The 14,295-nt window shown below is 35.0% G+C and overlaps 2 protein-coding genes across 7 annotated transcripts; one reads left to right on the forward strand and one right to left on the reverse strand.

The window, feature by feature from the left end:
- The first annotated feature begins 330 nt into the window (after window positions 1–330).
- On the forward strand, window positions 331–6,758 carry LOC131955095 (biliverdin reductase A). 6 transcript variants are annotated; one of them, XM_059319067.1, is made up of 8 exons: window positions 331–418; window positions 3,240–3,376; window positions 3,502–3,618; window positions 3,831–3,928; window positions 4,312–4,419; window positions 4,727–4,901; window positions 5,121–5,248; window positions 6,418–6,757. In XM_059319067.1, the coding sequence occupies exons 2-8, from the start codon at window positions 3,258–3,260 to the stop codon at window positions 6,549–6,551; spliced, it is 879 nt and encodes a 292-aa protein (XP_059175050.1). In that variant the 5' UTR covers window positions 331–418; window positions 3,240–3,257; the 3' UTR covers window positions 6,552–6,757. The 6 variants fall into 6 exon arrangements, with proteins under 6 accessions (XP_059175050.1, XP_059175049.1, XP_059175047.1 ...); XM_059319066.1 differs by lacking the exon at window positions 331–418 and adding an exon at window positions 650–668; XM_059319064.1 differs by lacking the exon at window positions 331–418 and adding an exon at window positions 1,249–1,319.
- Window positions 6,759–6,791: 33 nt separating this feature from the next.
- Window positions 6,792–12,863, reverse strand: LOC131955097 (NADH dehydrogenase [ubiquinone] 1 alpha subcomplex assembly factor 4). Its single transcript, XM_059319070.1, has 3 exons — window positions 12,507–12,863; window positions 10,043–10,140; window positions 6,792–7,635 (listed from the first exon to the last, which is right to left on the reverse strand). Exons 1-3 carry the CDS (start codon window positions 12,655–12,657, stop codon window positions 7,201–7,203), a joined length of 684 nt encoding a protein of 227 aa, XP_059175053.1. The 5' UTR covers window positions 12,658–12,863; the 3' UTR covers window positions 6,792–7,200.
- Between the last annotated feature and the right edge of the window lie 1,432 nt (window positions 12,864–14,295).

Here is a 14,295-nt window from a genome sequence, read left to right on the forward strand (position 1 = left end):
TTCGCTTGGTTCATGGACCGGCTGGTTCAAAAAGGGAACTGAACATAAGCTTTTAAAATATTCATTTTCAGTTCTTCAACAGATTGTTTGAAGATTGTTGTACCACCCCCACATCAACACTACAATATAGGCCTATTAATTTTTTTAAAAATCCACCAATCTTACTAAATTTATTGATATGCGCTCAAATTGAGTGATCACAGATCAATTTGATTTCAATTTACAAAATTCGCTTTGGACTTGAAATGACGAAAAATTCGAAGTAGTGTGTCTTCATATTTACAGAAACTCCCCATTGCCCTACGTCTCATCCTCCCTACGGGTGTGACGTCGTTTATGAATCACAACTTATAGGCCAAGGCTACAATAACTTATAAGCACCCAGTAATAAGTAGGCCTGGATCTAGCATGCGATAAAGTAAATATCGTTAGAGGTCATAAACCCGAGGTGGTCATAATTCTTTTTACTGTTAGGACTGCTAATATTATAATGCACCTTACCTGTAAAACTTTTTTTTTCCAGATTCAACTTTAATTATTTAGGGCTAATAATAGACATATATGCTAACACACTATATAGATCTTTCAATAACATTTCAATGTAGCCTTCACAACAGGTCTAGATCTAGATATCTACATGCTATTAAGTTAATATTAGTAAACTGGAAGTAAGTTATGTGAGCTCAACAATTTAGTCGGCGTACACATGGAGGTTTAGTCGAAAGTGGACGAGTGTGTACAGGGTGGGGGGGGGGGGGGGGGTGGAAGTCTAAAGTACCATTTAGTACCAAACTTTTGTCGACGTCATAAATGGATGGCGACTTTTTAAAAATAGATTCTACGAGCCGGCCCGCGGCATAACATACGCCGCTATTTAGTTGTTTCTAATTTTCAATAATTCATAATTTGTGAATTCGACAGTACCAACGCTGACACTGAAAATATTTCTTTAAAACACTATAAGTAGCTCGTTAAGGACCATAACCCCCCCCCCCTTCCTTCCCCCCCCCCCTCCCCCCCCCCCCCTACGTTTAAAATCGTTGGCTCTGCTTGTAAACATTTAGAGTGAACACAGCTCACTAAAACCATGTAGGGGTGGGGAGGTAGGGAGAGCGTTTGCAGCTTGTTTTCTAACGGCTCGAAGAGGAGAATTATATATATAGATATTATGAAGACGAGTAGGCCTACACAACTGAAAAAAAATCTAAAGACCCCCCCCCACTGCTCAATAGGAAAAAAAACTGCTGTGAACTACATTGCGTGTATACCAACCGTTTCATAGTTGTGTGTGTGTTATATAATCATTATAAAATATAAAAGTAAAGTAAAGTAATATTATATTTTTTTTTAATTAATAAAATAAGTAAGATTTGTGATTTAGAATCTATGTGTGACAGGGCTACGTGACTCTGGTATCACCAATAAATGCCAATATACTATACGTACGTAGTGCTCAGTGAGTGAGTTGAGTCCGACGGCTCAGAGTGGAGTCAAAGGGACGACTCGAAATAATATGAAATATATTATATTAGATCTATATAATATATAATATTATATAAGCATCCCTAGAAATCTAGATCTAGAAAATCTAGATCTAGTACTAGACTACTACTAGTACTAGGTAGTAGCTAGACTGAGAGACTCAGCTTGAGCTAGTCTGCTAGTGTTAGAGCTCTAGTCTAGAGTCTAGACGGTAGACAGTCATATTTCAGATAGATCTAGAGTCTAGGATTATTTATATTTATTCATTACTTACTTAGGCAGGCCTATTATTTACTTTATTGTTGAGTAGGGCTAGACAGCTAGTTAGTTACGTTAGATAATAGATACTGACTGCTTGTACTAGATCTAGTACTTAGTCTTCTAAGTACAAGCACTACTAAAGTTTACCTAATTGTACTAAGGCTATAGTAACCGTTACGGATAATTTTAGATACCTATGTCCGATAATAATAGACTCTTCCATAAAATAGTTGTGTTGGGTTGTTTGTACTATTAGTAGTATTGTAATCTCGACAAATTTTATGGTTAGAAATTAGGCCTAGGGTTAGGCGTATGGTAGGACCAGGGTTTGGGTTAGGGACAGAGTTAGTATTGAGTCATTGACATTAGCCAGTCATGTGTTTAAGTTAACTACCAGTAACCTAACACCCCTTTTTAAAGAAGATTCCATTATCGGACACCGGTATAAAAATTCCCCCTACAGTTTCAATAGTACTTAGATCTAGTAGTTGTAGTAGGCCCAAGTCCGACAGTTCACTAGCTAGCCTGCCTAGACAATGCATGCTCAGTCTTCCTGAACTTGAACGTTTAATAACTTTTTAATCTTATCAGTCAACTATCATCACTGACACTCATCATCATGGACGGGGACACCAAGCATGTGACTATCATTCAGCTGTTTTAATGATACTTATAGATAAAAAGAAGGCCATATAATATATATTATTATAACTATACATGTAACTATATAAACTATAATATATAAATACTGGGACTAGTACTCCATAGATTGTATAATACTCAGTTAAAACGCCTACATATGTAACTATATGTTACTAGGCCTAGGTTTATAATATAGTCCTATATAAATAAAATTACCCACCATAGATAGATATTTTGTAGATTAATTAGATGCCTTTGGCTTGGAATTAGACTTAAAATTATAGATTCATCTACACTACTTAGGACCTAGTCAAACTGTTACTCCCTAGTGTTAGGTATGTTTTTTTTTTTTTGCAGATCAGATAGACATCATAAGTGATCAGTAGATGATTCTAGATCTATTAGTTAGTAGATAGATTTATTATACTAGACACATACCATGGTGACATGATAAGATAATATAAAATATTCTCAGAACTGGATGGGCATTTTATGTTTATATTTATTAATAATTACATAAATTATTCATTGAGGAATGATATTTAAAACAATGTCCTTTTGAATCTAACTGTCTATGGGGCAAGTAAAGTAAAGTTTACCTGCTTCTGTGACCTTGGCATATGAAGGTATAGATTGGTCAGCACTATGCCCAGCCGCCTTTACTTTCCCTAACATTAGTCAGGTACCCATCAAAGCTGGGTGGACTCAAAACAATAATGTGAACAATCTTGTTTTAATTGGTTATGCCAAACCTCACTGATAGAGTTAGCCATTTTCATAGTCTGTGGTTAACAGGATAGGGAGAGCTGATTATTACTCGAAATACTTGACGATAAAATTATTTGAATTTACAGAATTAAGAAGCTTTGGAGATGTCACTACAGAAAGAGATAGGAGTAGTGGTAGTTGGTCTTGGGATGGCTGGAAGGGCTCGTGTTCGAGATTTGAAAGAAAAAACATGCGGATTAAGATTGAAGGGTGTGGTATCAAGGTAAATAAAAACACATTTTTATATTTTATGACCGGCCAACATTTTTGATCTGTTTTATTCTTATTTTGCAGTCCTCATAAAAAGCCAAGTGATTTTCATAACCCTCTAAAATTCTGTTATTGCAGACGCCCTGTAGAAGATGCTGATGTCCCAGCCTTGACCTTTGATGAGGCCTTAAATAAACCAGATGTTGGTGCAATATTTATTAGTACTGAGCCACGTCTGCATGAAGACTATGTTAAGTAAGTTAATTGCATATACAAGAAAGTATAAGCTGTATATTTTACCACTATTAGATGAACTCAACATCCTTTGTTTGGTTTAAAATTGAAGTTGTCCAATAAAGACTGCAGACAAAAGCTTTACAGGCAACTAAATTTTATGCTTATCTCAACAACTGACCCAGTAATAACCCATCTCTCTAAAAATAGGTTAAAACATTTTTTTTTAATAGAAAAAGCTTGGAAAGTGGCAAACATGTACTTGTGGAGTATCCTCTGGCTTTGTCTTCTGCTACAGCTAGAAAACTACATGAGCTGGCAGAACAAAAAGGTTTGTTCTTTTCTTCTCATTCTTAGATTTTCTTTCCAATGGCACGTTATCTAAAGGTTAACTTCAAATGTGCTTAAAATATTGTTGTAACACTATTTAATGGACAATATAATTTTTAAAAACATTTGTTTTTGAACCAGTTTGATAACATTTAATTTTCACTAACTGCTGATATGTTCCTGACTTTAGTATAGTCATCTTTTACTGCATTGTTCATATTCCAATAAAAAAAAAAACCACTAGATTCTAGATTTGCACCCACATAGTAACATGATTAGCTTTTCATGAACTGGGATGGATATCTGCCTTCTTCTTAGACTTTGTTGTCTGGTTTATGTACCAGCATACATGTGGTTCTGACTTCTCTGAATGCTCCTTTGCAGGACTTGTCTTATATGAAGAGAACATAGGGCTTCTGACTGAGGGATTTAATGTAGTGAAGAACAAGGTAAAGAGTGTTGGGATAAAGTCAGGCCAATACACTCTTAAAGGTAAATCCTTTATTTATATACAGGTTAAGGATATACAATTAAAAAAACCTGATAATATTCACTCAGTTTATGCAATTATGTTTCACTGTTATGAATATATGTAAATATCTGTGTTTTTAGGCCTACACCCACATAAAGTATTGCTCACAGAAAAAGCTACACAGAAGTTTCAATGTGTTTTCTATTTACAATTTACACTTTTCTTTTTTAATTTTTTTGCCAACCAACTGTACCTTTTTATAACAGGCTTTTACAGTGGATGGAGATTATGGCGATTTAATTAATCTCACTTAACATTTTTGTACAGGCTCCTACAATGGATGGATTGAAGACTTTCAAGCCTCAGGCTTGCCCTTTGTGACAGGTATTTCAGGTATCCAAAATATGCTCTCTTTATTTGGAGATGTGAAAGTTGTGAATGGGAAACTGGAGAAATCTGAAGATGGCTACACAACAGAAGCTGATCTTGAAGCCAATGGAAAGTAAATGAATATTTATCAGTATAATGATGAGACTGAAGTATATTTCTTTCATCAGTTTATAAATTAATACATTTTATGATTTGATAAAATACGATATGTAGAAGTCGAATAGAAAATGTATTGAATTATTTATTGCTTATTTAATAATTTGATATATTTTATGAGAAAACTAACTCGTGGAACAGGTTATACTATTGAGGGATTGATTTCTTTCCCCAGGCCAATCAAGATAACACTTTCAAGAAGCAAATCAAAGGAGGAACACAGACGAAAACAGACAATTTATGAGTTTGAGGATGGGGAGGTCATTGACTCAGATAAAATACCCCAGACATCATCAAAGCCTGGTAATCATAAATATTTAATGCTGGAGTTAGTTGCGTTGATACAGCTGTGTTTTTAAAATTTGAATTACTGATCAAATATCTAATACTATAATGGGCCACGTTCGCACATCTCTCTCTCTCTCTCTCTCTCTCTGTCCGCAAAAAATTTTCGCCGGACATCACGTCAGAAACGGCAGCAATATATGGAGAACTTTATACGGACTTTTGTTGAAAATAATATGTTAGATGTTTTAAATGTATAACCACAATTTTATTTAAAGAAGAAAAATATAAAATAAAGGCGTATTCGAATGTAGAGAAACAGTATTATTTATGCAACCGGAAAAGCATTAATAGATGTGTAAAAGAACGCATAAAACTGTGACGACACTATTGCTTACTAATGACATCATCTGCCGTGTTTAGAATAAAAAAGAAATGAACTATTTCATTCAAATTTGATTTAGATCTACGTACACTATGAAATGTATACAATACAATTTTTCCGGCCTAAACTCATAACATTTATTTATACAAAATCTTTGTTTGGAACTGGCTAATTTGGGATAAAAAAATTAATTTGAAAGAATAGGCATATTCGCGTAAGTTAAGATTTTAAAATACGTCTTTCATTCTCTGTATTTTATAAGGTGCCTAAATAGCGGAGATGTTAGCGTACTATAAACCACGCAGGTGGTGCGGGTTCGAGACCCACCAAGTCAACTTGGTTAATGTATTTTTTTTTTATTTTGCTCGGACTAAACTTAAAAAAAAAAATTCAATTAGGATTCTAGATCTAGATCGTCGGGTGTCCGATAAGGCACTTCCCGGCGCCGCAGGCGCTTCAAATTTGGCAGGATCTTGCCTTGGGGCGACAGAGCACGTGGGCCGGTTGGCCGAAAAGTCTACGATGAGGGGGTCAAAACTGACCTCGACTGACCGGTACCTTATATGAGCTATAAATCGAAAAAAAATGTCCAAGGAGGAACCTCTTCATAACTCTTGAGGTCGTAGACCGACCCTCGGGCGAATTAATTAAGCATTCAAATTCTCAATGTTTTCGAAAGCCTAAGCGAAGCTGGGCAGCATGCCTAGTATTTACATAGTGTGCATAGTTAAAAGTATAGCTTGTGTTAAATATTAGTGTTATTTTCAACTAGAGCTAACAAAAATTATATCATCAACTTCAGGTCTTTTCATGAGAGATATGGAAGAATTCTACGCTGCAATCCTGAACGGGAAAGTGTCTGATGAAAACAAGTTTTTGACTATTCGGGGTTTAGAAGTAGCTGAGGAAATTCATTCCTTTTATTCTAAGGGCTGATTTCAAATGGCTGATAAAAATTGTTATTTGCATGTTTACAAATGTTGTTCACATTCTAACTTGTTGCATTTAAAACTGTTAATAATTTAGTGGATAGAAAGCTAATAGTCGTAGTTTATAGTGCATGATTACATTGAAAGACTGACTTTGTAACGAAAATAATATATAGCAGACTGATATTGTTACAAGAACAAGACAAAAATCAAAACATGATGACAAAAGACTGCGACTGGATCAAAGTGCTTTATTAAGGTTGATAGTATTGATACTAAACAAGTACAAAAAAAATGACGAACCTTAGCACAATGATTTAGATCCTAGTAAGCAGTAAAATGAAAACTGTACATATGTGAATAAGTCTAAGTAAATCAGAAAAACTTTCCAATAACCTTTTGTTTTACAAGAAATTATAAAGCAGGAAAAAACTATCATTCTGAAGTTATCTTTTAATAAATTAGCAAAAAAATCTACATTTTTGTTTGTTATTTATTCTTGTTTCAATTCCTACCATTTAAATATATTAATAGCCAAGTAATGTGACAATTCACCAATTCTTTAACAGTATTTTAGTAAATAAATATATTTAACATAAACATGAGAATTTCCAGTTTGTTAATAGCACTTAAACAACATTCTATGTTATACATGCTCAAGTTTTAGGAAGATCCAAATTTTCACTCTTTACTTCTTTCAATTTTGAGTCATTTTGTCCCAATTTTAGTGAGTCTCTCAGCATGTCACCTGGTAACCGAAAACTCAAAGGATTTTTCTCAGCTGCAGCTATTTGTTGCTTATACAGCTTCTCAAATTTGCGATTTTTCTCAAACATTTCTTTGGGTATGTGCAAGTGAAAAATCCTAAAATATTTAAGCACATTTTCTACCTGAGTTTGATCTAGTTTCATTTCCTGGGCAATTTTCTCTGCTGTCACTTCCTTCGGATTTAACTGGTGGCTATTCAAAAAGCTTAAGACATTCTTGAGATTAACTCGGCCTTCACGAACAACATACTTAGTTTCCATGGCACCAAGTTCTGTCTCTTCTGCCATACCTCTTTGTTGTGGTAAGGGTTTATCAGCTGAAATCTGTAAAATAAATAAATAAGATTTTTTTTTTGCATACTCTGTTCATCTTTAAAACTCAAGTTATTATTTTCTTGTAAAGCCCTAAAATAGAAAAAAAATATTTTTCTTTCAGTAGTTTCAGTGTTATTGCTATGTTTAAGTCTAGGTCATTATCAAAAATGCTAACTAAAGTACCAAACTGCTATAATCATTTTCTGCTGGAAAGCACCAATTTATTTTTATCATGGATTTGTGTACTGCTTACATATAAAAAAAAGAAAAATGTACAGTTGAAAATGTACAGGTAAATATAGATAATTTAAACATTTAGTTGACCAACATAATAAGAATACTGCACCTTGTATGGTAAACAAGGATTGTTGGAATACTTCAATAAATATTTAAGTAAGACTATTAATTAGCATAAATACTCGTCTTTCTACTCATAACAAAACTATTTACTTACTGCAATCTCTATTTCATTTTAACACTTAAACTTCAACATGGATTAAAACTATTTTCAAACTTTACATAAACAGTCATGGCCATGCATTGTTTGGCATTGACAATACCTAGCCACATTTCATTTTTCTGAAATGTTGGGTACAAATCTGATATGTTAGCAAAAATGTAAAGATCCAAGTCTAATACTCTTAGGTTTTTTAGGCTCTCTTATAACTAGATGTAAATTTGAAATTTGGGGTGCCAGTTAACTGCAGAGATGTAAGTAAGGATTTCTGTATTTTGGATTACACAATAAACAGCTTACTTAAGCTAAAAAATCAATCCACATCAACTATTGTGACTTTTTTCAGAATCAGAATATTATAACACTTTGCCATCTGATGGGAAATTTCCCACTAAAAAATGGTTCCATTTTCCTGCAAACTTTGCAACAGCCTCTATTACCCAGATTTCATAATTCAGCTTCTCTTGGTCGTGATGAACTGTGAATGTGAGGCCTATGAATGTGACAGCCTCATGACAAAGCAAATGTCTATATTCAACAGCTGTTAAAAAAAAGTGAAGTTTCCCTTTCAAACCTGACGGTCTATGGGGCAAGTGAAATTGAGTTCACTTGTTTCTGTGACCTCGGCATATGAAGAGATAGTGTGGTCAGCACTATGCCCAGCCGCCTTTACTTTCCCTAACGTGAGTTAGGTACCCATCAGAGTTGGGTGGACTACTGACTTGAACCTGGATTCGAACTCGAGACTAACGGGTTAGCAGTCCTGAGTCCAGCTCTCTACCGCTAGACCACTCCGTCCCCTAAACATTTAATTTCAATATATTTTCTTTAAACTGATTACTTCTAGGTGAAAAAAAAACCTCAATTACAACAAAAGGGTAGGGGGGGGGGGGGCGCGGTTATTAAGAGATGAATGTAATGTCATTATTGAAAGTATTAATAGTAAACTGGATTATAATTTATTTCCAATAGTTTATCAGAGCCCAAGTGATTTTAAACTTAATTGGTTTTATTTCCTGAAGTTTTAATTACAACCTGAAAAATCCTGGAAATAATTTAAATTGTTTGGGTGGAATTTGTGTCCATAAATGAGGTCCAACTTTTAAAGTAGATTTTAACCATCCCTCCCTCCACTTCTAACATCCCACTGACCATGTGTGTGACATGATTTTTTGAATGACATGTATTAGCATGGACACAATTTCCATTTGTTTATATGGTCTCTTTTTACTTTCTCGTATATACGAAGTATAGAGAAAGTCTTGTAATCGTGCAAAAAAAAAAAATCGAGATTTTTGCAAATCTCGACGTTTTGCATCTCACTGATACGGAAAAACATAATTTTGCAATCTTGTCCGTATGTCTGTGTGTCTGTGTGTGTGTCTGTGTGTGTGTGTGTCCGTGTGTAAACACGATAACTTGAGTACCGTTACAGCTAGGTTGATGAAATTTCATATATAAGTATTTAATCAAAATCGTAGATCCGTATCAACTTTTGAGCGATTTCCGACAACCGGAAGTGGTACTTTTTCTACTTTGAATTTTTCAAAAGCCTATAACTTGAGTACTATTTCAGATAGATAAATGAAATTTCATACGTAAGTAAAAGATCTAATTCTCTACCTTCTATTAAATTTTGAGTCATTTCCGTTGACTGGAAGTAGTACTTTACCCTACTTCCGATTTCTCAAAAAACTAATGTAAATTTTAAAAGTTATAATAATATTGCGCACTATTATGCGCTTTTTTATTTCGCGTTCACTTGGTGTGCAATTAATTTGTCTACGAGATTTTATTTTATTTTTAAAACTTTAAGTATTTAAAATTGGATTAAAAATCATGTCTATAGCCCGAGTTCCCATCCCCTGTTATTTTATATAAGAATATTCGAGAAAGTTTAGGGGAGATCACTCCCGGTTTATTTAAAGTTGCAAATTAAATAGAAACATATCAAATTACCTGAGGAAGTGCCCCTTTAGACTGCACATATATTTGTTTGAGATTTTCATTCAGTTTTTCATGTTTAATAAATTGTGCTTCGAGGTATTCAGGGTGTTCTGAAAAAAAATTACCATAGAGTTAGGCTTACTATTTTTTATTATTAATAACTTAATAGCAGTAGGCATATAAACATTAACTATTTTTTAAAATTATTAATAATTTGATAGCAAAAGCATATTAGCATTTACATGAATAGAAATTATAGGCCTAGTTAGTATAATTTTAGTACAATCTTTACCTCTGTCATTGCAAAAATTATTTTTGCACTGTAAAAGTCAGTCTATTTTTAACAACAAAAACACTAGACAAGTTTTGTTTTAGACTGTTTATTATTAGGCTAATCATTTCAAGTATATATTATATAGGCCTACTATAAGAGTATAATTTAATCCCTATAAATTTATTAGGCCCCTATAAAAACTATAGACCTAATATTAATAACCAAGTACTACTCAGAAATTTTTTTTTCGCCCTAGCGTCTCCACTTGGTCGGTAAAAGATAGTTCTGTGCATGTGCAGTGACCTTAATAGCTGAGCTATGGTTAGGGCTAGGATTAGGGCTAGGGTTCTGCGGTTGTGAACACACGCATGCGCAGTACCATTGAAAGCATCGCCGTGAAGGAAAGTCGTAGTTTCTCTCCATTGCGCAAGCATATCTTTTTCCGGCTAGAATCAGCTATTAATTAGGCCTATATTTATACTTATAGGCCCTTATAAATAGTAACTAGTTCGAGTTAAAAATAAGGTAAATGATGGATCTAGACATATCAAGTTAACTAGTGGATCTAGTTCTTGCAGCTAGATTGTTCACTTTTAGTCTCTTGGCTTGGGTCTAATCTAATAGGCCCACCTAAGATAAATGTTTCCCTTTCAAACCTGACGGTCTATGGGCCAAGTGAAGTAGAGTTCACTTGTTTCTGTGACCTCGGCATATGAAGAGATAGTGTGGTCAGCACTATGCCCAGCCGCCTTTACTTTCCCTAACGTGAGTTAGGTACCCATCAGAGTTGAGTGGACTCAGGGACGTTCAACTGACTTGAACCCGGATTCGAACTCGAGACTTACGGGTTAGCAGTCCAGCTCTCTACAGCTAGACCCACTACCTAAGATAATTATATTATATAATACTTTATGATATCACTTAAACCTAGAGTGGGGTAGAGTTAGAGAGTCTAAGCCGTAAACCTAAAAGCCAGCAGACTGTTACTATTATTAGTAATTTATTAGTTAACTAGATTTTCTACTTGACGTAACTAATCTAGATAATTAGATATCTAATAATATCTACTTCTAGTATCTAGCCTACTAACTAACTTTAAATTTCAACATAAATTTTTTTTTTTAAATTAAAATCTAAGTAATAGTGTAGTTAACTATAGTGTATAGTGTATGTAATATCTATATATATAATTCTCTTCTGGGAGACGTTAGAAAACAAGCTGCAAGTGCGCCTTTGCAGTCCCCTCTCTTCTTCTCTATCACTATCACTACCACCCCCACCCCACCCCCTTATGATCTGGTGAGCTGTGGTTCACTCTAAATGTTTACAAATCGTAGAGCCAGGTTTGTTGACGGCTATTAGGGGCAGATAATATAGTTTGAAATGATTTTAAACTTACAGGAGGTAACTAAGAGGAGGCTGCTTTCAAGGGGGGGGGGGTGTAGGGTAAGGGTTGGGGGGGGGGGGGGGGTTAGTGTTTTAAAGCAAATATTTTCAGTGGCAGCATTGGTACTGTCGAATTCACAAATTATGAATTACTGAAAAGTAGAAAATAAAACAACTAAATAGCGGCGTATGATACGCAGCGGGTCGGCTCGTAATAATTATTATTATTGGTAATCTATCGTTTTAGGTATGTAAAATCGCACGCGACTTGTAATGTGAAAAACAGGTGACTCCTTACACTTTAATAATTATTTCACATTTTGAGGAGGATTTATGTTTTGAAAAATACAAAAATGTGTCCTTGTTTCATTTATGTACCTGTTTTAAAACAATTGAATTAAAACTTTTCAGTAATAAGTGAACACCAGCGATGTTTCCAACAGATGCAACCATGCTCATTTACTATAGCAGCCATCTTGTTAAAGTTTTATTTTTATAGACTTATAGCGCAAGATTCAGGGGGAAGTCACTCTATTTTACAAATGGCTGCTGTTTATCAAATCTTGCTTGCAGACACTGCTGTTTAAAGTTAATTTCTGGCCTATATTGATATATTTAGCCATTGATTTAGGTTTATTATTCAATTATCTATAATATTTGACACAAACATACCACAATATACTTCTATTACAGCCTTGACAACGAGGTAACGTGTTCGTTCATTAATAGCCGCGGACGATTTTACGTACCCAAAACGATAGATTACCTTATTATTATAGCTAGGCCTAAGTAAAATACAATTAGATCTAGATCTACCTTCTTTTAAACGAGACAATACTTTCACTGTTGTTGGGTGTTTTGGGGCAGGATCAGCAACTCTCTGGTGTTTTTCGATGAGCTTTTCTGTGCGACTTTCAATGTTAAATCTTCTCAAAGTTCGCGTTATTTTAGAACCTACAACGCCCATTTTAATATAAAATAATTTTCCCCCTAGAAATTATCTGAAATGTCTTGATCTAGTCTATATACCCTTACAGTGAACGCATTCTGACATTGTAAGTATAAATGTCAAATATTACAAGTACAATCTCATCAAACTCAGAAATTTACGTTCTGAAAGTCAGAATCTGTGCATTGAAAGTCAATGCTTCAATCACAAACATGAGAGTGGTTTCCCTTGGTGTGGTCTAGCAGTACAAAAATGGAAATACATTACAAAAGGTTTCAAGTAATTTGACAGTTTTTTTTTTGACAAAAAGTAAAACACAAATCCCGTACATAAAAACAAAAACGCTACTACTACTAGATCTAGATCTAGATTCTACTTACATTAGATTCTAAATCCAGTAAATGGGAGGGGAGGAAGAAGAAATAGAGGTATTTTAAAAAGTCAGCTTTGGGGTAATGAGGTCCTCCATTATGACGTCACACTCGTAAAAAGAGGGGGGGGGGGGGCGTAATTTTGTGACGGTGTGTGATGAGGGGGAGGGGGTTCAAATAGCTGACGTCACACTTTTGCTTTGTAAAAAAACAATGTTAGAAAACGAATTTTAGCCGTTATTTGGCGTTTTAGAAAACTGTTTTAATAAATTGTTATAGAAATTGATTAAAATACTTCAGACAAGATTTTGGAAAAATATCAACGTTTCAAGAAAAATTCAACTGCAATTTTGAGGGGGGGGGGGGGGGGGTGTATGCTGAGGTGTGTCGTCATTTTAGGGGGGGGGTCTAGTTTATTGTGACGACCAGTGACGGAGAGGAGGGGGGAGGTAAAATTGTCCAAAAAAGCGTGACATCATTTATGGATGACCCGTTGCTCCGAAGTGCGACGAGGGTATAGGGTGGGGTTCAAAAAGTGTAACGTCACACTCTTGCATTTTCGCTATTTCGCGATTTAAAAATATAGTTTTTGTAGATTGTAATAGAAAATGATAAGGGCACTCAAAGTTTACAGAGCTAACTAATCCTATATATTTTAGACAAAAAAAAAAAAGCTGTTATAAAACGATAAACTGCAACATTGGAGTGGGAGGTGGGTGGGTGTGGAGATAATAGGATGAAGTGTGATGTCAATTTTGTGTGTGACAATGTTTAACGATGGGTATGGATAGAGGTAAACAGTTAAAATATTTTTGGGATTTTTCTAGTTTTGTTTTCACGCCACAGTATGTTTTGACTTCGAGTTGTGATGAAAAAAAAACGGTTTAAAAAGCTTGCTATGAACCGCACAACAAAACGTAGACAATTAAGTGCTTTGAATAGTTTCTGTAACTATTGATAAATATAGCCAACGAGACTGTACAGCCGAGAGTTTCTCCAATTCGTCAAAAGTAGTAGTGCCAACGTTTTCTGTAGTTGGCGTCCCATACTCCAGCAGGACAGAGAACTCTGGAGAGATGTAGTTGGCGGCCCATACTCCAGCAGGACAGAGAACTCTGGAGAGCTGTAGTTGGTAGCCCATACTCCAGCAGGACAGAGAACTCGGGACAGCTGTAGTTGGTAGCCCATACTCCAGCAGGACAGAGAACTCTGGAGAGCTGTAGTTGGTAGCCCATACTCCAGAAGGACAGAGAAGAGAGCTGTAGTTGGTGGCGCATACTCCAGC

The sequence above is a fragment of the Physella acuta genome, unplaced genomic scaffold, assembly GCF_028476545.2.
Source record: "Physella acuta isolate Inbredline_101_S28 unplaced genomic scaffold, ASM2847654v3 ptg001055l, whole genome shotgun sequence".
Taxonomy (NCBI): domain Eukaryota; kingdom Metazoa; phylum Mollusca; class Gastropoda; family Physidae; genus Physella; species Physella acuta.